Here is a 23,174-nt window from a genome sequence, read left to right as displayed (position 1 = left end):
GTTAGCTGCTGATCATAGTCCACCCAGGTGGATAGGGCTAGTTAGCTGCTGATCATAGTCCACCCAGGTGGATGTAGACTAGTTAGCTGCTGATCATAGTCCACACTGGTGGATAGGGCTAGTTAGCTGCTGATCATAGTCCACCCAGGTGGATAGGGCTAGTTAGCTGCTGATCATAGTCCACCCAGGTGGATAGGGCTAGTTAGCTGCTGATCATAGTCCACCCAGGTGGATAGGGCTAGTTAGCTGCTGATCATAGTCCACCCAGGTGGATAGGGCTAGTTAGCTTCTGATCATAGGCCACCCAGGTGGATGTAGACTAGTTAGCTGCTGATCATAGGCCGCCCAGGTGGATAGGGCTAGTTAGCTGCTAGCCATGTGTTTTCCATGTATTTGTTATGTCCTGCATTGGCCGACACCCAGGACCACATTGGAAATAAGTGTTTTTACACTTTCATGTGTCATCCTCTGGGTTCCTTTTGTACTTTTAAAACTGTATTTAAACCATTCTAATTGTTTTAACCCAAAAATAAATATCCATCAGGAACGCCCGACTGGCCCTGATCCTCACCTGGTGTCTGGCCCTACTCTCTGGTTCCATCCCTCTGATGGGCTGGCACGGATCACTGCCACCTTCTGGGTACGTATCATCATATTGTTGAACCTTTTTCATCTTTAAATCTGTATTTAAATGTTAATCTTACAATCTGTAACTACTTGGTTGTCACCAATATATGGTTTACTTGAACTTTCAAATTTAAATGATACGCTAACTAATTTCTATCAAAAATAATGTATTAAATTAAAATTAAAAGTGTAATGTCTTCACTATTTTTTTGCAGGGCCTGTCTGTTCCCTTGTGTGGTCGATTTGAGTTATATGGTCTACTTCAACTTCTTGGGCTGCGTGCTGGTTCCCCTGGTGGTTATGTTTATCATCTACGGTCACATCTTCCTCACGGTCAGACAGCAGCTCAGACGCATCGCAGCCGGAAGGGGACCAGCCAGGTCTGATACCAGGGATGGAGAGAGTGGACCAGCCAGGTCTGATACCAGGGATGGAGAGAGTGGACCAGCCAGGTCTGACACCAGGGATGGAGAGAGTGGACCAGCCAGGTCTGATACCAGGGATGGAGAGAGTGGACCAGCCAGGTCTGACACCAGGGATGGAGAGAGTGGACCAGCCAGGTCTGATACCAGGGATGGAGAGAGTGGACCAGCCAGGTCTGATACCAGGGATGGAGAGAGTGGACCAGCCAGGTCTGATACCAGGGATGGAGAGAGGGAACCAGCCAGGTCTGATACCAGGGATGGAGAGAGTGGACCAGCCAGGTCTGATACCAGGGAGGGAGAGAGTGGACCAGCCAGGGCTGATACCAGGGAGGAGGAGAGTGGGCCAGCCAGATCTGATACCAGGGATGGAGAGAGTGGACCAGCCAGGGCTGATACCAGGGATTGTGGGTCTGGGGCTGGGAGCAGAGAAGATGAGGCTGGGGCTGGAAAGAGGACTAGGGTTGAGTTTGGGTCTGGAAAGAGGACTAGGGTTGAGGCTGGGGCTGGAAAGAGGACTAGGGTTGAGGCTGGGGCTGGAAAGAGGACTAGGGTTGAGGCTGGGGCTGGAAAGAGGACTAGGGTTGAGGCTTGGGGTGTTAGTGGGGTAGCAGTGTGGGGAAGAGCTGGGAATAAATGGCCAGAGGGTGAGAGTTGGAGTGGAAATGCTGGGGAGATGACTAGCCATGCTAGTGGGTGTGTTAGAACTGATTCTGGGTCTGTGGTAGCCAGTGAATCCAAGTCTGAGTCTCGAGGTCCAGTAAAGGCCAGGTGTGGGTCCGGCGGCAGCGAGTATAAACGAGCGGTGCGTATGCGTCGTGAGGTGAGGAAGGCCACCTCTCTATTCCTGGTGTTGTTCCTGTTCATGCTGTGCTGGCTGCCTCTCCACTTCCTGAACTGTGTTACGTTGATGTGCCCGCGCTGTCACGTGCCCCTGCCCCTCACCCTGGCAGCCATACTGCTGTCCCACGCCAACTCTGCCCTTAACCCGCTGCTCTACGCCTATCGCATGAGGTCCTTCAGACACACACTGAGGGCGCTCTGCTGCACACACACTGCATGATACACACACACACACACACACACACACTTAGGGTGCTCTGCTGCACACACACTGTATGATACACACACACACTGAGGGCGCTCTGCTGCACACACACACACACACACTGCATGACACACACACTGCATGACACACACACACTTAATGACACACACACACAACATTACACAATCAGATACCTCATCCAGAGGATTGTAATGTTTATTTAGCAGACAAGCTCTGTACATTATGGCAAATTAAAATAAAAGCTAATTCTTCAATGACAACAACGCTTCATACTCTCTAATTTCTGTGTCAGTCTCATCAAGTAGTTGAATTATTCTGGGTCAGTCAAGTAGTAGTCTCTCGTTGCCATGTCGGGGGGGGGGGGGTGACATTAACCAGGCCTCTCTCTCCCCCACAGAGGGGAGTGGGGGAGCTGCCGGATCATCGACCGTTCACACCCTATCGTATATTACAAGTGAGGGAGACTTTTTCTCTTTACCCTCCAGTATTGGCTCAAGGAATGTCCCTTGGATAATGGAACAATAACTCTAACATAAAGAATGTGGGGAATGGTCAGTGGGGAGATATGGAAAACTAATATAATATTGCTTTTCATTTTGAGATGTTATTAATAACTGTATGGATGAAAATACTGTAACTTAGAAAGAAAAACCCCTTTATCTGTCAAGTTTCCATCGAATACATTGTGCATAGAATATGAAAAATTATTCAAGCATTTTTGTTAAGGTAGGAATGTGATTTTATGAGGTATAAGAGAATCCATCTCCTATGAACTGTTCGTAAGTAAGTAGCCACGCCCCGAGTGAAGTTGGAGAGCGTGTCAGACGGACGGACGGAGCCGTCTCCTTTGATGAGAGTGCATAAGAAGCATTGCCCATGAAATTAACATTAGACCAGGAAACATGAGGCGGAGAGCTGCACGTTTTGAATGGTTGACGCTTTCAACCTCAACACGAGGTGAAGAAATTAACTCACCTTCCTTTGGATCAGAGAGACGAAGAGCTTCAGCTCATGTCCATCGTGGTCTGAATCCTGAATGCCAACATGAGGAGGAAGAGGCGAGAAGCTCACCTCAGACAATCACTGGTACAGCTGATTAGTTGTTCTGAGGAATGAACACCCATGGAGACCAGACAACTAAGAAGGAGGACATTGTGCCCTCTTGTGGACAATCAGAGCCTTACACCCACAGGAAACCCCACTAAAACCCTTTTCCAAGAAGGATTGGTTCCGAAAGTGATAAATGACGAACAAAGGCATTTCACACGTAAATACATTCATGATTTCTTACACCAAATGGGCAGCGGTTTATGTGCAAAGTGTATGATTCATGGGAGAATAGTTATAGAAAGTGTCCATAATAAGTGTCCCTTTTTCTCCCTCTCTCTTCTCCCCACCCCTCTTCATTCATTGTGTATAGCCACCATATTTTGTCAGTCCATTAGGGACCTTTGTCTCATGTAAGTGTGTGTGTGTATTCTGTATTATTATTTAGTTAGCTAGTAAATACACAATTAAACCAATTTGTGTGTACTGAATAATGAACAAGGCTGGGGGTTTTGCAAATCCAAAAAGGTTTCAACTGTTCAGAATGATATGATAAGAGATAATGATTAATCAGATTACTGTTCAGAATGATATGATAAGAGGTAATGATTAATCAGACTGTTCAGAATGATATAAGATGTAATGATTAATCACTGTTCCGAATGATATGATGAGGTAATGATTAATCAGACTGTTCAGAACGATATGATAAGAGGTAATGATTAATCAGACTGTTCAGAATGATATGAAAGGTGGTAATGATTAATCAGACGACTGTTTATCGATGTAATCGATATACACCTTATAGAGTTTAATTCAGGAGATAGTAACTTGTTAAACAACTTCCTCCGTGGTGCCACAAATCCTAATTTATTTTAATTTCACCTTTATTTAACCAGGTAGGCTAGTTGACAACAAGTTCTCATTTACAACTGTGACCTGGCCAAGATAAAGCAAAGCAGTGCGACACAAACAACAACACAGAGTTACACATGGAATAAACAAACATACAGTCAATAATACAATAGAGAAAAGTCTATATACAGTGTGTGCAAGTGAGGTAAAATAAGGGAGGTAAGGCAATAAATAGGCCATAATGGCGAAATAATAACAATATAGCAATTAAACACTGGAGTGATAGATGTGCAGAAGATGAACATGCAAGTAGAGATACTGGGGTGCAAAGGAGGGAAAAAATAAAGAACAGTATGAGGATGAGGCAGTTGGATGGGCTATTTACAGATGGGCTATGTACAGGTGCAATGACTGTGAGCTGCTCTGACACCTGGTGCTTAAAGTTAGTGAGGGAGATATGGGTCTCCAGCTTCAGGGATTTTTGCAATTCATTCCAGTCATTGGCAGCAGAGAACTGGAAGGAAATGCGGCTAAAGGAGGAATTGGCTTTGGGGGTGACCAGTGAAATATACCTGCTGGAGCGCGGGCTATGGTATGGGTGCTGCTTATGGTGACCAGTGAGCGAAGGTGGGGCTTTACCTAGCAAAGACTTATAGATGACCTGGAGCTAATGGGTTTGTGCGACAAATATGAAGCGAGGGCCAACCAATGAGAGCATACAGGTCGCAGTGGTGGGTAATTTGTAAGTCGCTCTGGATAAGAGCGTCTGCTAAATGACGTAAATGTAGTATATGGGGCTTTGGTGACAGAACGGATGGCACTGTGATAGACTGCATCAATTTGCTGAGTAGAGTGTTGGAGGCTATTTTGTAAATGACATCGCTGAAGTCAAGGATCGGCAGGATAGTCAGTTTTACAAGGGTATGTTTGGCAGCATGAGCAAAGGATGCTTTGTTGCGAAATAGGAAGCCGATTCTAGATTTAATTTTGGATTGGAGATGCTTAATGTGAGTCTGGAAGGAGAGTTTTTACAGTCTAACCAGACACCTAGGTATTTGTAGTTGTCCACATATTCTAAGTCAGAACCGCCAGAGTAGTGATGCTAGACGGGCGGGCAGGTGCGGGCAGCGATCGGTTGAAGAGCATGCATTTAGTTTTACTTGCATTTAAGAGCAGTTGGAGGCAATGGAAGGAGAGTTGTATGGCATTGAAGCTCATCTGGAGTTTAGTTAACGCAGTGTCCAAAGAAGGGCCAGAAGTATACAGAATGGTGTCGTCTGTGTAGAGGTGGATCGGAGAATCACCAGCAGCAAGAGCTACATCATTGATGTATACAGAGAAAAGAGTCGGCCCGAGAATTGAACCTTGTGGCACCCCCATAGAGACTGCCAGAGGTCTGGACAACAGGCCCTCTGATTTGACACACTGAACTCTGTCTGAGAAGTAGTTGGTGAACCAGGCGAGGAAGTCATTTGAGAAACCAAGGCTGTTGAGTCTGCAGATAAGAATGTGGTGATTGACAGAGTCAAAAGCCTTGGCCAGGTTGATGAATACAGCTGCACAGTATTGTCTCTTATCGATGGCGGTTATGATATCGTTTAGGACCTTGAGCGTGGCTGAGGTGCACCCATGACCAGCTCGGAAACCAGATTGCATAGTGGAGAAGGTACGGTGGGACTCGAAATGGTCGGTGATCTGTTTGTTAACTTGGCTTTCGAAGACCTTAGAAAGGCAGGGTAGGATAGCTATAGGTCTGTAGCAGTTTGGGTCTAGAGTGTCTCCCCCTTTGAAGAGGAGGATGACCATGGCAGCTTTCCAATCTTTTGGTATCTCAGACAATACGAAAGAGAGGTTGAACAGGCTAGTAATAGGGGTTGCAACAATTTCGGCTGATAATTTTAGAAAGAGAGGTGTCCAGATTTTGCAGCTCTTTCAGAACATCAGCTATCTGGATTTGGGTGAAGGAGAAATGGGGGAGGTTTGGGCAAGTTGCCTTGGGGGGTGCAGGGCTGTTGACCAGGTGGAAAGCATGGCCAGAAGTAGAAAAATGCTTATTGAAATTCTCAATTATTGTAGATTTATTGGTGGTGACAGTAATTCCTAGCCTCAGTGCAGTGGGCAGCTGGAAGGATGTGCTCTTATTATCCATGGACTTTACAGTGTCCCAGAACTTTTTGGAGTTTATGCTGTAGGATGCAAATTTCTGTTTGAAAAAGCTAGCCTTTGCTTTCCTAACTGCCTGTGTATATTGGTTCCTGACTTCCCTGAAAGTTGCATATCGCGGGGGCTATTTGATGCTAATGCCGTACGCCACAGGATGTTTTGGTGCTGTTCAAGGGCAGTCAGGTCTGGAGTGAACCACGGGCTATATCTGTTCCTGGTTCAGATTTTTTGGAATGGGGCATGCTTATTTAAGATTGTGAGGAAAGCACTTTTAAAGAATAACCAGGCATCTTCTACTGACGGAATGAGGTCAATATTCTTCCAGGATACCCGGGCCAGGTCGATTAGGAAGGCCTGCTCGCTGAAGTGTTTTAGGGAGCGTTTGACAGTGATGAGGGGTTGTCGTTTGACCGCAGACCCATTATGGACGCAAGCAATGAGGCAGTGATCGCTGAGATCCTGGTTGAAGACAGCAGAGGTGTATTTGGAGGGCAGGTTGGTGAGGATGATATCTATGAGGGTGCGTGTGCTTACGGATTTGGGGTTGTACCTTGTAGGTTCATTGATAATTTGTGTGAGATTGAGGGCAACAAGCTTAGATTGTAGGATGGCCAGAGTGTTAAGCATGTCCCAGTTTAGGTCACCTAACAGCATGAGCTCTGAAGATAGATGGGGGCAATCAATTCACATATGGTGTCCAGGGCACAGCTGGGGGCAGAAGGTGGTCTATAGCAAGCGGCAACGGTGAGAGACTTGTTTCTGGAATGGTGGATTTTAAAAAGTAGAAGCTCAAATTGTTTGGGCACAGACCTGGATAGTAAGACAGAACCCTGCAGGCTATCTCTGCAGTAGATTGCAACTCCGCCCCCTTTGGCAGTTCTATCTTGTCTGAAAATGTTATAGTTAGGGATGGAAAGTTTGGGTTTTTTGGTGGCCTTCCCGGACATCCGGGTTGTCAGAGTGTGCTAAAGCAGTGAATAAAACAAAATTAGGGAGGAGGCTTCTACTGTTAACATGCATGAAACAAAGGCTTTTATGGTTACAGAAGTCAACAAATGAGAGCACCTGGGGAATAGGAGTGGAGCTAGGCACTGCAGGATGTGGATTAACCTCTACATCACCAGAGGAGCAGAGAAGGAGTAGGATAAGGGTACGGCTAAGGGCTATAAGAACTGGTCGTCTAGTACTTTCGGAACAGAGAGTAAAAGGAGCAGGTTTCTGGGCGCGGTAGAATAGATTCAATGCATAATGTACAGACAAAGGTATGGTAGGATGTGAATACAGTTGAGGTAAGCCTAGGCATTGAGTGACGATGAGAGAGGTTTTATCTCTATTGACATCAATTAAACCAGGTGAGGTCACCGCATGTGTGGGAGGTTGGACAAGAGGGTTAGCTGAGGCATATTGAGCAGGGCTGTGGTACTCTCCACTTTGGAGACTGGAAACAAAGGGTCATGTGCTCTGTCTGCACATGTAGAGCTCTGTCTATGCACGGTCCCTCTATATCTCTGTCTGTGCACGTGCATGGTCCCTCTATATCTCTGTCTGTCTCTGCACGTGCACGGTCTCTGTCTGTTTGTGCACGGTCCCTCTATATCTCTGTCTGTATGTGACTAGAAGCCAATGCTTGTGGTGATATAAGCATCATAAAATGAGAAATGTATGCTTCTGCTGGACACAGGTTGGCATTTACTGGGATGAATCCTGCCCTGGAGGCAGCTCTGCAGAGTGCTCACTAGACGGCACAGCCAACATGTAATTACAATCCTATTTTAAACCAAACCTTAACCCTAACCATACCGCAAACTCATATTTTTATGAATGTTTATGATATAGCTAATTTTGAATTTGTAGCTGGCTCATCTATCGGAAATCGCTAAATTCTGCCTCCAAGGCAAGATTCATGACAAGAAATGTAATTGGTATTTGTAGCACGGCATGCCCAAATTACGCATGCTGCCTTTCCTTCCGAATGTAGGCAATGCAATTTAAAACATAAAAAAAAGTTCATGATCCTCTGTCCTCATGCTTTAGTAGCCTATTTTGAATGATTTTATATATTTCTGTATAGACAGGAGTGGGCTAATTAGGTTTTATCATTTTGGCAATTAAATTGACTTTAGGGACAGCAGCTTAGTCTTATGGCTAACACTGAAAAGAGCTAGGCTTGGTGAGAGATGCCAATGGTAAGATTAAGATGAAGTAGAACATGGCGTATTCTTATAAATAGATGAGTGAGTGAATGAGTGAATGAATTAGTGAGTGAGTGAATTAATGAGTCATATGCCAAAAGAGAGAGTGAGAGTCAGCGACGTCAACATCATTTGTCAGACAGAGTGTGATAGTTTTAAAATTGTATTTAATAGATTTGTAGTTGTATCAAGAGTTACTGTTCATATGTACAAAAAATTCATGTAAATAAGTATACACATCTTAATTTGACCAGTTTCTCACAGCAGGGAAATAATCCTGCAGCAACAGGAAATGTACATTATTATGTAGGGGTTGATATATTTTTTTGTTAGAGCAAATCAAGTATGATATTTTAAAATGGATAATACAAACTTAACCATTTTTAAACCTTAAATACACTAAAAGTTAGCATTACTGCTGTGCAGGACATTTCCTGCAACAACAGGGTAATCAAATTAAGATTACAGTTACTTTAGTTCCTTCTCTAAGGCAATGCAAATCCACTTGTTACTCAAAGACAGAGGTCTAGGATCAGGGCTCGTTTCCACAAAGCATCTCAGAGTAAGAGTGCTGATCTAGGATCAGTTTAGCCTTTTAAATATGAACAACAAAAAGATTATAGACAGATCCTAGATCATAATGAATGAGGGTATATGGACAGATCCTAGATCATAATGAATGAGGGTATATGGACAGATCCTAGATCAGATTGAATGAGGGTATATGGACAGATCCTAGATCATAATGAATGAGGGTATATGGACAGATCCTAGATCAGATTGAATGAGGGTATATGGACAGATCCTAGATCAGATTGAATGAGGGTATATGGACAGATCCTAGATCATAATGAATGAGGGTATATGGACAGATTCTAGATCATAATGAATGAGGGTATATGGACAGATTCTAGATCATAATGAATGAGGGTATATGGACAGATCCTAGATCAGAATGAATGAGGGTGTATGGGCAGATCCTAGATCATAATGAATGAGGGTATATGGACAGATTCTAGATCAGAATGAATGAGGGTATATGGACAGATCCTAGATCATAATGAATGAGGGTATATGGACAGATTCTAGATCATAATGAATGAGGGTATATGGACAGATCCTAGATCAGATTGAATGAGGGTATATGGACAGATCCTAGATCAGCACTTCTACTCCAAGATGCTTTGTGAATATAGGCACAGTTGACCTTCCCCAGGTCCTAATTTATTCATAAACACAGATTTAGGGTCAGTTGACCTTCCCCAGGTCCTATCCTTAACAGACATACACAGTAAAGCTCTGACTGTAACCATTAAAGGGGGAAAAAAGCAACAAACACGAAAGCAGCAGTGCTTTAGAATGTCCTGGATAGATATGTCCCATCAGCCCTTGAGTTATTAAAGTCCATGCCGAGTAAATGCTAGAGATAGTTTATGACTGTTGAGGTTAATTAAAAGTAAATTCAAATCAAACTGTATTGCTGTTGGTGGCAGACGGTGGTATATAACCCACAGTATTGCTGTTGGTGTTCAAAACATTAAGAACACCTTCCTAATATTGAGTTTCCCCTCAAAACTTCCTCAATTCATCAGGACATGGACTCTACAAGGTGTCAAAAGCGTTCCACAGGGATGCTGGCCCATGTTGACTCCAATGCTTCCCGCAGTTGTGTCAAGTTGGCTGGATGTCCTTTGGGTGGTGGACCATTCTTGATACACACAGGAAACTGTTGAGCAAGAAAAACCCAGCAGCGTTGCAGTTCTTGACACAAACCGGTGCACCTGGACCCTACTACCATACCCCGTTCAAAGGCACTTAAATATGTTGTCTTCCCCATTCACCCTCTGAATGGCACATATACACTCTCAATTGTCTCATGGCTTAAAATCCGTCTTTAACCTGTCTGTGGATTTAACAGGTGACATCAATAAAGAGTCATAGCTTTCACCTGGTCAGTCTATGTCATGGAAAGAGCAGGTGTTCTTAATGTTTTGTACACTAAATATATAATCCACTGTATTTCTGTTGGTGTCAGACAGCAGTATATAATCCACTGTATTTCTGTTGGTGTCAGACAGCAGTATATAATCCACTGTATTTCTGTTGGTGGCAGACAGCAGTATATAATCCACTGTATTTCTGTTGGTGGCAGACAGCAGTATATAATCCACTGTATTTCTGTTGGTGGCAGACAGCAGTATATAATCCACTGTATTTCTGTTGGTGGCAGACAGCAGTATATAATCCACTGTATTTCTGTTGGTGGCAGACAGCAATATATAATCCACTGCATTTCTGTTGGTGGCAGACAGCAGTATATAATCCACTGTATTTCTGTTGGTGGCAGACAGCAGTATATAATCCACTGTATTTCTGTTGGTGGCAGACAGCAGTATATAATCCACTGTATTTCTGTTGGTGGCAGACAGCAGTATATAATCCACTGTATTTCTGTTGGTGGCAGACAGCAGTATATAATCCACTGTATTTCTGTTGGTGGCAGACAGCAATATATAATCCACTGCATTTCTGTTGGTGGCAGACAGCAGTATATAATCCACTGTATTTCTGTTGGTGGCAGACAGCAGTATATAATCCACTGTATTTCTGTTGGTGGCAGACAGCAGTATATCCAACTGTCAACTGGTCCGTTTTCTGCTCTGTGCTGTCGTCCATGTGATTCCCAACCAGGGGGAACTTGGCCAATACACCGAGGGTACTTGAGAAGACCCATGACGTACTATAGGGGTACTTCGGGCAGAGCAAAATTCAGTTGGTCGGTACAGTAACAGAGAAAGGTTGGAAACCACTGCTATAGAGTACTCTGCTCTGTCCTGCCGTCCAGAAGAGGAGCTTCCGTTCCCCTCCTCTAGTGTCTCTCTTGTAGCCTGTACCCCCCCCCCCCCCCCTCCACTCTCCATTTTAGGTAATCCACCATAGAAAGCAGTTTTAATCCAACAAACGAGGGAGAGGATATGCTGAATTGTCTCTCTTTCTCTATGTGATATACAGCCCCAGGTCTATGAGACCTCCAGCAGATGGAACCCTCCGTTAGCCTCTCGTTGTGTCTCTCTCTTCCTGGTCTGGACCAGGGTAAAGACCAGAGCAGACAGAGTGTTCCTTCCCAGGCCCAAACCCCCGCGGTTCACACTGCGTTCCACGTTGCTGGAACACGACTCGCGGCTCCTCACGAAGTACGTCTTGACGTTGCCCTGCCGCTCGCTCACACCTTTCACGTAGATCTCCCCCCTCAGCTCGCGAACAAAGCCGCGCTCCACCAGGACATGACTGGTACTCTCTGGGACCTGGGATACGCACACGCAAACACAAACACACACACAGCACCGCACATTAACCCACATATTAACACGCCAAAGCCAAACCTCTGTTACCCGCCCACACACAGGCCTACCTGTATGCGTCCACTGACCCCGGTGCTGTCCATACGGCTGGCCAGGTTGACGGTCATTCCCCAGATGTCATACTGAGGTTTAGTGGCCCCTATCACTCCAGCCACCACTGGACCATGGGCTATGCCTACACAAACAGGTCAGAGGTAAAGGTGTGTGTGTGTGTGTGTGTGTGTGTGTGTGTGTGTGTTCTCACCAACACGGAGCTGAAAGCTGTTTCCAGAGTGTGTGTTGATTCGTTTGAGCGTCTCCTGCATTTCCAGGGCAAACAGCACCAGCTCACTGAGGTGACGCCACTCATCACCACACTGCTACAACACACACACACACACACACACACACACACACACACACACACACACACACACACACACACACACACACACACACACACACACACACACACACACACACACACACACACACACACACACACACACACACACACACACACACACACACACACACACACACACACACACCATTTTACTATTCATACTTAATTCTACTCAAATGTAAAGTCAAAGTCCTACTTCGAACAGAATGAAGCCAGGTGAATAGAAGACACTAAACAGGTCGAATTGAAGGCAGTCTATTCAGGAAGTAAACTGAAATTCCAATTCAATAATTGAAAAAAGGACATTTATGTTCAATGTCTATTCAATAAACTGAAAACTACACTCTATTTCTGTATTTTAAATTCAAATCACTTTGAGCCCAACCCAGGTGAGCCCAACCCAAAGGAGCCCAACCCAGATGAGCCCAACCCAGATGAGCCCAACCCAGATGAGCCCAACCCAAAGGAGCCCAACCCAAAGGAGCCCAACCCAAAGGAGCCCAACCCTGTGACACTAAGAGGGCTGACCTGTTGGTCAGGGGAGAGGCCAGAAGCAGCCATGTAACAGCTGCCAATGGTTTTGATTTTCTCAATGTCCTGGAAATATGTCTCATCTAATAACTAGATACAGAGAGACAGACAGAGACAGAAACAGAGAGAGAGAGAGACAGAAACAGAGAGAGAGAGAGGCAGTGAGAGACAGAAACAGAGAGAGACAGAGAGAGAGGTGGATATTAGAAAACAAAGTAATTGTACGCTGGTAACCTATCACAGAGAAACGGCGTGTGTAGATTTGATTCTAACCTCGTCGAAGTCAGCTATGATCTCATTGAGAAGCCGTAGACACTCCACATCCTGATGGATCAACTCTTTCTGTTCATAGTAGTCTGTAAACCCGGGGATGGACGCAAACAACACCCCCACACGCGCATAGGACTGGGAGTACAGATCCTACACACACACACACACACACACACACACACACACACACACACACACACACACACACACACACACACACACACACACACACGTTAACATCAAGATGGCCTGCTCTAGAACTGAAAACAGAGACTTAAACAAAACAAAACACCTCATTGTTGCGGTCTCTCTCTAGGAAGTGCTGTGCGACATGTGAAGGCAGAATGTTGAAGAGTAAACACTCATTATGTTCCCTCAACTCCTTCATGTCCTCTACTTCCTGTCTGGCCTGCAGACGCCACAGGAAGTCCAGCCGCGCCGTCGCCTCCAACTGGACAGGAGGGGAACAACAACCATCACATGCAGTAGTGTAGGTGAAGGGAGGGGTATGGAGGAGAGAGGAAGCGTAGGGAGGAGACAAGAGGAGGCGAGAAGAGGAGCGTAGAGGAAAGAAGATGAGTAGGAAGGTGTGAGGGAGAGGAGGAGAGGGGAGAGAGGAGGAGGAAGAGGAGTAGGGAGGAGAGAGGAGGAGGAGGAGGGATGAAGTGTAGGGAGGAGTAGGGAGGAGAGAAGAGGAGTAGGGAGGAGAGAGGAGAGAGTAGGAGTAGAGAGGAGAGAGGTGTAGGGAGGAGGAGAGAGGAGGGACGAGTAGGGAGGAGAGAGGAGGAGTAGAGCGGCGAGAGGGATTAGGAGGGAGGAGTAGTAGGGAGGAGAGAAGAGGAGTAGGGAGGAGAGAGAGGAGGGACGAGTAGGGAGGAGAGAGGAGGAGTAGAGCGGCGAGAGGGATTAGGAGGGAGGAGTATTAGGGAGGAGAGAAGAGGAGTAGGGAGGAGAGAGGGAAGATGGAGGAGTAGAGGACAGAGCCCATGTCCTACCTGTCTACTGTTGTAAATTACAGCCACCACAAACATGGCCATGAGCAGGACACACACATCCTTCCTCCTCAGGTACTGCTGCCTGCAAGGGACATACACAACCAGACAGTCACCACACACACTACACACATCCTTCCTCCTCAGGTACTGCTGCCTACAAGGGACATACACAACCAGACAGTCACCACACACACTACACACATCCTTCCTCCTCAGGTACTGCTGCCTGCAAGGGACATACACAACCAGACAGTCACCACACACACTACACACATCCTTCCTCCTCAGGTACTGCTGCCTACAAGGGACATTCACAACCAGACAGTCACCACACACACTACACACAACCAGACAGTCACCACAAACACACACGCACACTACACACAACCAAACGGTCACCAGTGTGTGTGTTTATTCAGTACCTGGTGTTTTCAGAGGTCTGGCGTATAAACAGCGAGTGGTAGCTGACTTCTATGAGGTACGTGTAGACAGTTATGGCCAGAAGTAACACAGCTAGCTTCAGTAGACAGTGCAGCCTGAAGAACACAGCACACGACACCATGGCAACCACCCCACTGAAAACCAGGAACTACAGAAGACAGAGACAGTCAGAAAATGGATCAAAACCTTCTTGACCAATCAAAATCTAAGCGTGTGTGTGTGTGTGTGTGTTACCTCAGGGTGTGTACAGATGTTGACAGGCCAGGTGTGCTGCTGGGAGCTGCTTCTGTTATTAGGGTCCATCTCAGACTCTACACACCACAGCTAGAACACACACACACACACACACACACACACACACACACACACACACACACACACACACACACACACACACACACACACACACACACACACACACACACACACACACACACACACAATCAAACCGCAGCTACTTCAAAACAAGTTTATAGCGCAGCAGAGAGGCAAACCTTCATGAAACAACAGATCGGATAATGGTTTGAGATTACAGAACATATTGGTCGTTGTGTGTTATCGTTGAGGATACAGAACATATTGGTCGTTGTGTGTTATTGTTGAGGATACAGAACATATTGGTCGTTGTGTGTTATCGTTGAGGATACAGAACATATTGGTCGTTGTGTGTTATCGTTGAGGGTACAGAACATATTGGTCATTGTGTGTTATCGTTGAGGATACAGAACATATTGGTCGTTGTGTGTTATCGTTGAGGGTACAGAACATATTGGTCATTGTGTGTTATCGTTGAGGATACAGAACATATTGGTCATTGTGTGTTATCGTTGAGGATACAGAACATATTGGTCATTGTGTATAACAATAAACTCACTATATCAGATGAGGCCACTCCAAAGTTGATGATAATGGCGGTGAGCGTGAGTAGTGTTCTGACAGTCTTGGTCTCGTTGATCCAGCAGCACAGGAACTGCAGCGCTAGAGGGCTCTGTTTAAACTCTTCAGCTAGGACCACCACCAGCAGCAACACATACACACACACACACACTCCAAACTGAACCAGCATAGGACACAGTCTGAGAGGGGGGTGAGTGTGTCGGTCGGAGAGATTGAGGATGGAGAGGGGAAGAGAGAAACAGGGAGGAGGAGGAGGAGAGGATCAGACGATGAAGAGAGAGAAACAGGGAGGAGGAGGAGGAGGAAAGGATCAGACGATGAAGAGAGAGAAACAGGGAGGAGGTAGAGGAGAGGATCAGACGATGAAGAGAGAAACAGGGAGGAGGAGGAGAGGATCAGATGATGAAGAGAGAGAAACAGGGAGGAGGAGGAGGAGGAGGAGAGGATCAGACAATGAAGAGAGAGAGAAACAGGGAGGAGAGGATCAGACGAAGAGAGAGAAACAGGGAGGAGGAGAAGATCAGACAGTGACGAGAGAGAAACAGGGAGGAGGAGGAGGAGAGGATCAGACGATGAAGAGAGAGAAACACGGAGGAGGTGGAGGAGGAGAGGATCAGATGAAGAAGAGAGAGAAACAGGGAGGAGGAGGAGGAGAGGATCAGACGATGAAGAGAGAGAAACAGGAGGAGGAGGAGGAGAGGATCAGACGATGAATAGAGAGAAACAGGGAGGAGGAGGAGGAGAGGATCAGATGAAGAAGAGAGAGAGAAGCATGTGAGCGGTTGAGAAAGATTACTCTAAATATCTTTAATAAATGAAGTAAAAGATAATCTCATACTTCTAATTAAATAAAGAACACACCTTGCGGCGGGGACGAGGGTCTGTGCACCCATGAGGCAGAGGAGCATGATGAAGGAGCAGACCAGGTTTGACTTGAACATCTCATCACGCATCTGGGAAAACTGAGAAGAGAGAAACATTCCTCAATTATACCACCCATCATCCCACCTTCCCACCCACCCATCAACCCACCTCCCCACCCACCCATCAACCCACCTCTACCTAGGAGTGGCCGTCCTGCAAAGATGACTACAAGAGCACAGCTCAGAATGCTCAACGAGGTTAAGAATAATCCTAGAGTATCAGCTAAAGATTTACAGAAATCTCTGGAACATGCTAACATCTCTGTTGACGAGTCTACGATACGTAAAACACTAAACAAGAATGGTGTTAAATGGGAGGACACCACAGAAGAAGCCATTGCTGTCCAAATAAAACATTGCTGCAAGTCTGAAGTTCGTAAAAGAGCACCTGGATGTTCCAGTAGCACTGGCAAAATATTCTGTGGACAGATGAAACTACAGTTGAGTTGTTTGGAAGGAACACACAACACACACAACACTATGTGTGGAGAAAAAAGGCACAGCACAGCAACATCAAAACCGCATCCCAATTGTAAAGTCATCGATGGGGAAAAATGAATTCCCAAGTTTATCAAGACATTTTGCAAGAGAATGTAAGGCCATCTGTCCATCAATTGAGTGTGTGTGGGCCCCTACCTTGCCCTCTGTATGTGCTTCTGTTGCGGGCCCCTACAGTGGTTCCCCCTTTAAAAGTTGCGTCATACTGCAGCACACCTTGCGGGCTGCCGCAGAATTCTATGGCAAGTTATTTAATTGTCACCCATTGTTGCCATTAATGCTAGTTTGACCACCAGAGGGCATTTTTGAGAAGCATTTGATAGCCTTACATTTTTTGTAAGAACATAGTATATGAGATTGATTTTGCTTAATTAATTTGCTTAATATTATGTTTCTATTCCAAGAAAAACGACACCCTTAGGGTTTCCGTTAGGATTGAATGGAAAATATGGCGCTCTACAACGTGACGGTCGGGAGTAGGCTACAGTACTAAGAGGATAACATCTCCACACCCTAATTGTAGTCTAACCAATACCCAAATGGTGATTCAGTGAAAATAAAAATCTCATTGATTTATCAAGACCAGTCCCCAGCTTGTCTCAGAGCAGCGCGAAACGGCGCTGAAATAGTTGACCACAGCGGGTATTGCTTCTAACTTCAATATGCTTTTTAAATAAATAAGACCTACACCACTTTTAACAGCACATTACTCAACACTAGTGAGACTCATGTCTCCTACAGTAGACCTACAGTATGTCGAAAAAGATTATTTTCAATAACGTGACTCTCCGCCAATAATTACATTTACAGGATTGGAGGATTCTAATATTAATATCTAAGGGGAATTTTAGCATCTGAGAGAATATCTAAGGGGCTTTTATATCATTCTAAATGAATTAATAATAATAATCGCTTTGTTAAAAAAAAACTATATTATGGAGATTTCGTTTTCATTTAACCAAGAGTGAGTGAGAAAAGGCCATTCTTGAACATGGGGTGAGACATTCTCACTAATTTGTAAATAAAGCTAGTTTGTTATTTAGAATGATATATTTCTGTTTTTAGAGGGAGAGAAACCAAAAGCCACCTCATGGGTCTTCCGGTGGTGGCCGGCACGGGTATCGAACCGGCATCTGCGATGCAGTGTCTTAGACCGCTGCACCACTCGGGCACTGTACAACGTGACCGGTCGGGAGTAGGCTATAGGACTACAGTAAGAGCAAAATAATCCTAACATTTCCACACCCTAATTGCAGTCTAAGTTTCTCTTAGAATAAAAACCTTAGTGTAACAACAGTTTTAGTAAGTAATACTGAAGTCGTGTACAATTATCAGTCTTATTTGGTTTATGTCGCCCATTCATTGTCAGTTAGAGACAGAGTAGTGCCTTGGGACCCAAAATCATAATTAGTTCTCTAACTCCCCCCCTTGCGCTTGTCTGGAGCAATGAAGTACATTTACGCCATTTAGCAGACGCTCTTATCCAGAGCGACTTACAAATTGGTGCATTCACCTTATGATATCCAGTGGAACAACCACTTTACAATAGTGCATCTAAATATTTTTTGTGGGGGGGGGTTAGAAGGATTACTATATCCTATCCCAGGTATTCCTTAAAGAGGTGGGGTTTCAGGTGTCTACGGAAGGTGGTGATTGACTCCGCTGTCCTGGCGTCGTGAGGGAGCTTGTTCCACCATTGGGGTGCCAGGGCAGCGAACAGTTTTGACTGGGCTGAGCGGGAACTGTGCTACCGCAGAGGTAGGGAGGCCAGCAGGCCAGAGGTGGATGAACGCAGTGCCCTTGTTTGGGTGTAGGGACTGATCAGAGCCTGAAGGTACGGAGGTGCCGTTCCCCTCACAGCTCCGTAGGCAAGCACCATGTTCTTGTAGCAGATGCGAGCTTCAACTGGAAGCCAGTGGAGTGTGCGGAGAAGCGGGGTGACGTGAGAGAACTTGGGAAGGTTGAACACCAGACGGGCTGCGGCGTTCTGGATGAGTTCTAGGGGTTTAATGGCACAGGCAGGGAGCCCAGCCAACAGCGAGTTGCAGTAATCCAGATGGGAGATGACAAGTGCCTGGATTAGGACCTGCGCCACTTCCTGTGTAAGGCAGGGTCGTACTCTGCGAATGTTGTATAGCATGAACCTACAGGATCGGGTCACCGCCTTGATGTTAGCGGAGAACGACAGGGTGTTGTCCAGGGTCATGCCGAGGCTCTTAGCACAGGGTAACGTACTAAACCACAAATTACCTCTAAGTCCCGCAGCATAATCGCAAAACTTTTAGTAGAGCAACCACTGTACCTTGCCCTCTGTATGCGTTTCTGTTGTGGGCCCCTACCTTGCCTCTGTGTGTGTTTCTGTTGTGGGCCCCTACCTTGCCCTCGATGTGTGTGTTTCTGTTGTGGGCCCCTACCTTGCCCTCGATGTGTGTGTCCTTGAACTCCTGTGTGAAGGTGGTGATGTGTTCCTGTCTCATGCGTTCGCTGCTCCGGACCTCGATGGCCCGGCGGATCCTCTTGTTGACTTCACGCGTCCCCGTCCGCTGAGCCGCCAGCTGGTTAGGTAACTGGGCCAGAGAGCCGTTACTGAAGGTCGCCAGGATCTGGTCAGGGGTGAGAGGTTAGGGGTCAAAGGTTAGGTAAAGGCCAGACAAAGAGGATCTATAACTGACAATAGACTCTCTAACAATGAGAATAAATGTCAGCAAAGGCGGAAGGCAGGTGGGAAGAGGCTGGAGGCAGGTGGGAAAATTCTAGCCAATGAGCATCCAGGCACAAAATTGCTTTTCTCAAAGTTTCCAGGATGCCACATGCGTCCACGTACAGTACATCAGTCCAGTCGTCATAACCTAAGAATTATAAAACTTCTACTGGATCAAATAAGCCTCACATAATTAGCAATTTGAGTATATGTTGACCAAATTCGACACTCTCTCATTGTTCTCCATACCAACAATCCCCCAATTCAAACTTCTTAGCTCTTCATTTTTGCACTGACAGATTTTGGGGTCGCACTCAGCCCTCTCGCTTTGCCTCTTCCGCTCTGAGGTAGAGGGTAAAGGTTAGGAGGCAGAGGTTAGAGGTCACCTACACAGTTCATTCCGATGATGTTTCCAAACGGCAGCTCAGTACTCCAGCCAGCATGAATGGTGTCATCTCGACTGGGCCGGCGAGCATTCTTGGCAGGAGCCTCCTCCGTGGGCGCGTGGCGAATCAGGAACGTGTCGATTTTGTGTTTCCGTAGAAACTCGTTCCTCTCGTGGCCACGCCCCTCTTCCGTCTCATAGACCCCGCCCAGACAGTCCAGCGTTGCCCGGGAGATGTGGATACGACCCGGCACCCCTCCTACCTCCAGCATGTTAGCGATGTCCACATCCCAGGACCACACGTCAAACTGCCACTTCTGCAGCCCCAGCACCCCACACAGCACTGAGCCAGAGTGGACACCGATACGCATGTCCACCTCATGTTTCAGCTCCCTTCGTACATACCTACAGGTCAGCAAGGAGAGACAGACTGTTGAAAACACAATCTACTAGGAACAATATATTATAACAATATTGATGAATTCCAGATTAAAGTTGGGGTGAAAAGTTTTGATCATGACTAGTGTGTGTGGTTGTGTGAGTGGTTTTGTGTGTGGTTGTGTGTGTGTGGTTGTGTGTGTGTGTATGTGTGGTTGTGTGTGTGTGTGTGGTTGTGTGTTTGTGCTTGTGTGTGTGGTTGTGGTTGTGTGTATACATAGTTGGTTGTGTGTGTGTGTGTGTGTGTGTGTGTATACATAGTTGGTTGTGTGTGTGTGTGTGTGTGTGTGTGTGTGTGTGTGTGTGTGTGTGTGTGGTCTGTGTGTGTATACATAGTTGGTTGTGTGTGTGTGTGTGTGTGTGTGTGTGTGTATACATAGTTGGTTGTGTGTGTGTGTATACATAGTTGGTTGTGTGTGTGTGTGTGTGTGTGTGTGTGTATACATAGTTGGTTGTGTGTGTGTGTGTGTGTGTGTGTGTGTCTGTGTGTCTGTGTGTGTGTGTGATACATAGTTGGTTGTGTGTGTGTGTGTGTGTGTGTGTATACATAGTTGGTTGTGTGTGTGTGTGTGTGTGTGTGTATACATAGTTGGTTGTGTGTGTGTGTGTGTGTGTGTATACATAGTTGGTTGTGTGTGTGTGTGTGTGTTGTACTTTATGGTGCTGATCATGGAGAGGCCCATCTCAACACAGCAGCGGGCGTGAGCCGTCTCTGGCTCTGGGACTCCAGATACACAGTAGTAACAGTCCCCAAGGATCTTGATACGCATGCAGTGGTGCTCCTACACACACACACACACACACACACACACACACACACACACACACACACACACACACACACACACACACACACACACACACACACACACACACAAACAAATGAAACATACTCTGATTGAATTTCATGAATTGCTTACTGAGTTCAGGATAACATGACCGTACAGTCTCACCTCAGCCAGGCGGTCGAAGCGTCCAAACAGCTCATTGAGCGTCCGGACCAATTCCTGAGCCGACAGGACCATGGACAGAGATGTGAAGCCTTTTATATCAGCAAACAGAATACTGCAGAGAAAGAGATAAATATATTACACAGGGCAGACAAAACCCAGACAAGGTCTAGTACTGGAATGAAAAACAGCTTTCAATGGAGAAGATTCAATGCTTTTCAGTCCAGGACTTGAAAACCAGCTTAACAAGCTTTCTGGACCTGGATCAAGCCTGTGTGTGTTTACTGTAGATGTGTGCTTACTGTAGATGTGTGTGTTTACTGTAGATGTGTGTGTTTACTGTAGATGTGTGTGTTTACTGTAGATGTGTGTGTGTTTACTGTAGATGTGTGTTTACTGTAGATGTGTGTGGGCTTACTGTAGATGTGTGTGTTTACTGTAGATGTGTGTGTGTGTTTACTGTAGATGTGTGTGTGTGTGTGTGTGTGTGTGTGTGTTTTACTGTAGATGTGTGTACAGTAGATGTGTTTGTACAGTAGATGTGTGTGTGTACAGTAGATGTGTGTGTGTTTACAGTAGATTTGTTTGTACAGTAGATGTGTGTGTGTGTGTGTGTGTGTACAGTAGATGTGTGTGTGTTTACAGTAGATGTGTTTGTACAGTAGATGTGTGTGTGTTTACTGTAGATGTGTGTGTGTTTACTGTAGATGTGTGTGTGTGTGTTTACTGTAGATGTGTGTGTGTGTGTTTACTGTAGATGTGTGTGTGTGTGTGTGTTTACTGTAGATGTGTGTGTGTTTCTGTAGATGTGTGTTTACTGTAGATGTGTGTGTGCTTACTGTAGATGTGTGTGTGTGTGTGTGTGTGTTTACTGTAGATGTGTGTGTGTGTGTGTGTGTGTGTTTACTGTAGATATGTGTGTTTACTGTAGATGTGTTTGTACAGTAGATGTGTGTGTGTTTACTGTAGATGTGTGTGTGTGTGTGTGTGTACAGTAGATGTGTGTGTGTTTACTGTAGATGTGTGTTTACTGTAGATGTGTGTGTGTGTGTGTGTTTACTGTAGATGTGTGTGTGTTTACAGTAGATGTGTGTGTACAGTAGATGTGTTTGTACAGTAGATGTGTGTGTGTTTACAGTAGATGTGTGTGTGTGTACAGTAGATGTGTGTGTGTTTACTGTAGATGTGTGTTTACTGTAGATGTGTGTGTGTACAGTAGATGTGTGTGTGTGTGTGTGTGTGTGTGTGTGTGTTTACTGTAGATGTGTGTGTGTGTGTGTTTACTGTAGATGTGTGTGTGTTTCTGTAGATGTGTGTTTACTGTAGATGTGTGTGTGCTTACTGTAGATGTGTGTGTGTGTGTGTTTACTGTAGATGTGTGTGTGTGTGTGTGTGTGTGTGTGTGTGTGTGTGTTTACTGTAGATATGTGTGTTTACTGTAGATGTGTTTGTACAGTAGATGTGTGTGTGTTTACTGTAGATGTGTGTGTGTGTGTGTGTACAGTAGATGTGTGTGTGTTTACTGTAGATGTGTGTTTACTGTAGATGTGTGTGTGTGTGTGTGTGTGTGTGTGTGTTTACTGTAGATGTGTGTGTGTTTACAGTAGATGTGTGTGTACAGTAGATGTGTTTGTACAGTAGAGGTGTGTGTGTTTACAGTAGATGTGTGTGTGTGTACAGTAGATGTGTGTGTGTTTACTGTAGATGTGTGTTTACTGTAGATGTGTGTGTGTACAGTAGATGTGTGTGTGTGTGTGTGTGTGTGTGTGTGTGTTTACTGTAGATGTGTGTGTGTTTACTGTAGATGTGTGTGTGTTTACTGTAGATGTGTGTGTGTTTACTGTAGATGTGTGTTTACTGTAGATGTGTGTGTGCTTACTGTAGATGTGTGTGTGTGTGTGTGTGTGTTTACTGTAGATGTGTGTGTGTGTTTACTGTAGATGTGTGTGTGTGTGTTTACTGTAGATATGTGTTTGTACAGTAGATGTGTGTGTGTTTACAGTAGATGTGTGTGTGTTTACTG

General features: G+C 45.5%; 2 protein-coding genes across 2 annotated transcripts in view; one reads left to right on the top strand and one right to left on the bottom strand.

Annotated features, from left to right (window-relative positions):
• Nucleotides 1-2,383, top strand: part of LOC106570739 (beta-3 adrenergic receptor) — a 38,753-nt gene extending 36,370 nt beyond the window's left edge. Inside the window, exons 4-5 of the mRNA XM_045723714.1 lie at nucleotides 545-640; nucleotides 843-2,383. Of these exons, the coding sequence (XP_045579670.1) occupies nucleotides 545-640; nucleotides 843-2,112 (1,366 nt within the window). The 3' untranslated portion in view covers nucleotides 2,113-2,383. The remainder of the gene's footprint in view (nucleotides 1-544; nucleotides 641-842) is intronic.
• Nucleotides 2,384-10,194: 7,811 nt separating this feature from the next.
• The window catches only part of si:ch211-132f19.7 (adenylate cyclase type 8), a 30,432-nt gene continuing 17,452 nt past the window's right edge, over nucleotides 10,195-23,174 (bottom strand). The window contains exons 8-22 of the mRNA XM_045723706.1: nucleotides 21,155-21,266; nucleotides 20,856-20,983; nucleotides 19,769-20,168; nucleotides 19,092-19,280; nucleotides 16,118-16,218; nucleotides 15,234-15,435; nucleotides 14,594-14,683; nucleotides 14,341-14,507; nucleotides 13,919-14,000; nucleotides 13,216-13,374; nucleotides 12,927-13,073; nucleotides 12,651-12,743; nucleotides 11,982-12,096; nucleotides 11,788-11,912; nucleotides 10,195-11,680 (exon numbers count right to left, since the gene is read on the bottom strand). Of these exons, the coding sequence (XP_045579662.1) occupies nucleotides 11,396-11,680; nucleotides 11,788-11,912; nucleotides 11,982-12,096; nucleotides 12,651-12,743; nucleotides 12,927-13,073; nucleotides 13,216-13,374; nucleotides 13,919-14,000; nucleotides 14,341-14,507; nucleotides 14,594-14,683; nucleotides 15,234-15,435; nucleotides 16,118-16,218; nucleotides 19,092-19,280; nucleotides 19,769-20,168; nucleotides 20,856-20,983; nucleotides 21,155-21,266 (2,395 nt within the window). The 3' untranslated portion in view covers nucleotides 10,195-11,395. The remainder of the gene's footprint in view (nucleotides 11,681-11,787; nucleotides 11,913-11,981; nucleotides 12,097-12,650; nucleotides 12,744-12,926; nucleotides 13,074-13,215; nucleotides 13,375-13,918; nucleotides 14,001-14,340; nucleotides 14,508-14,593; nucleotides 14,684-15,233; nucleotides 15,436-16,117; nucleotides 16,219-19,091; nucleotides 19,281-19,768; nucleotides 20,169-20,855; nucleotides 20,984-21,154; nucleotides 21,267-23,174) is intronic.

This window comes from Salmo salar, chromosome ssa09 (genome assembly GCF_905237065.1).
Source record: "Salmo salar chromosome ssa09, Ssal_v3.1, whole genome shotgun sequence".
Classification (NCBI taxonomy): domain Eukaryota; kingdom Metazoa; phylum Chordata; class Actinopteri; order Salmoniformes; family Salmonidae; genus Salmo; species Salmo salar.
This window is presented reverse-complemented; position numbering and strand designations above follow the sequence as displayed.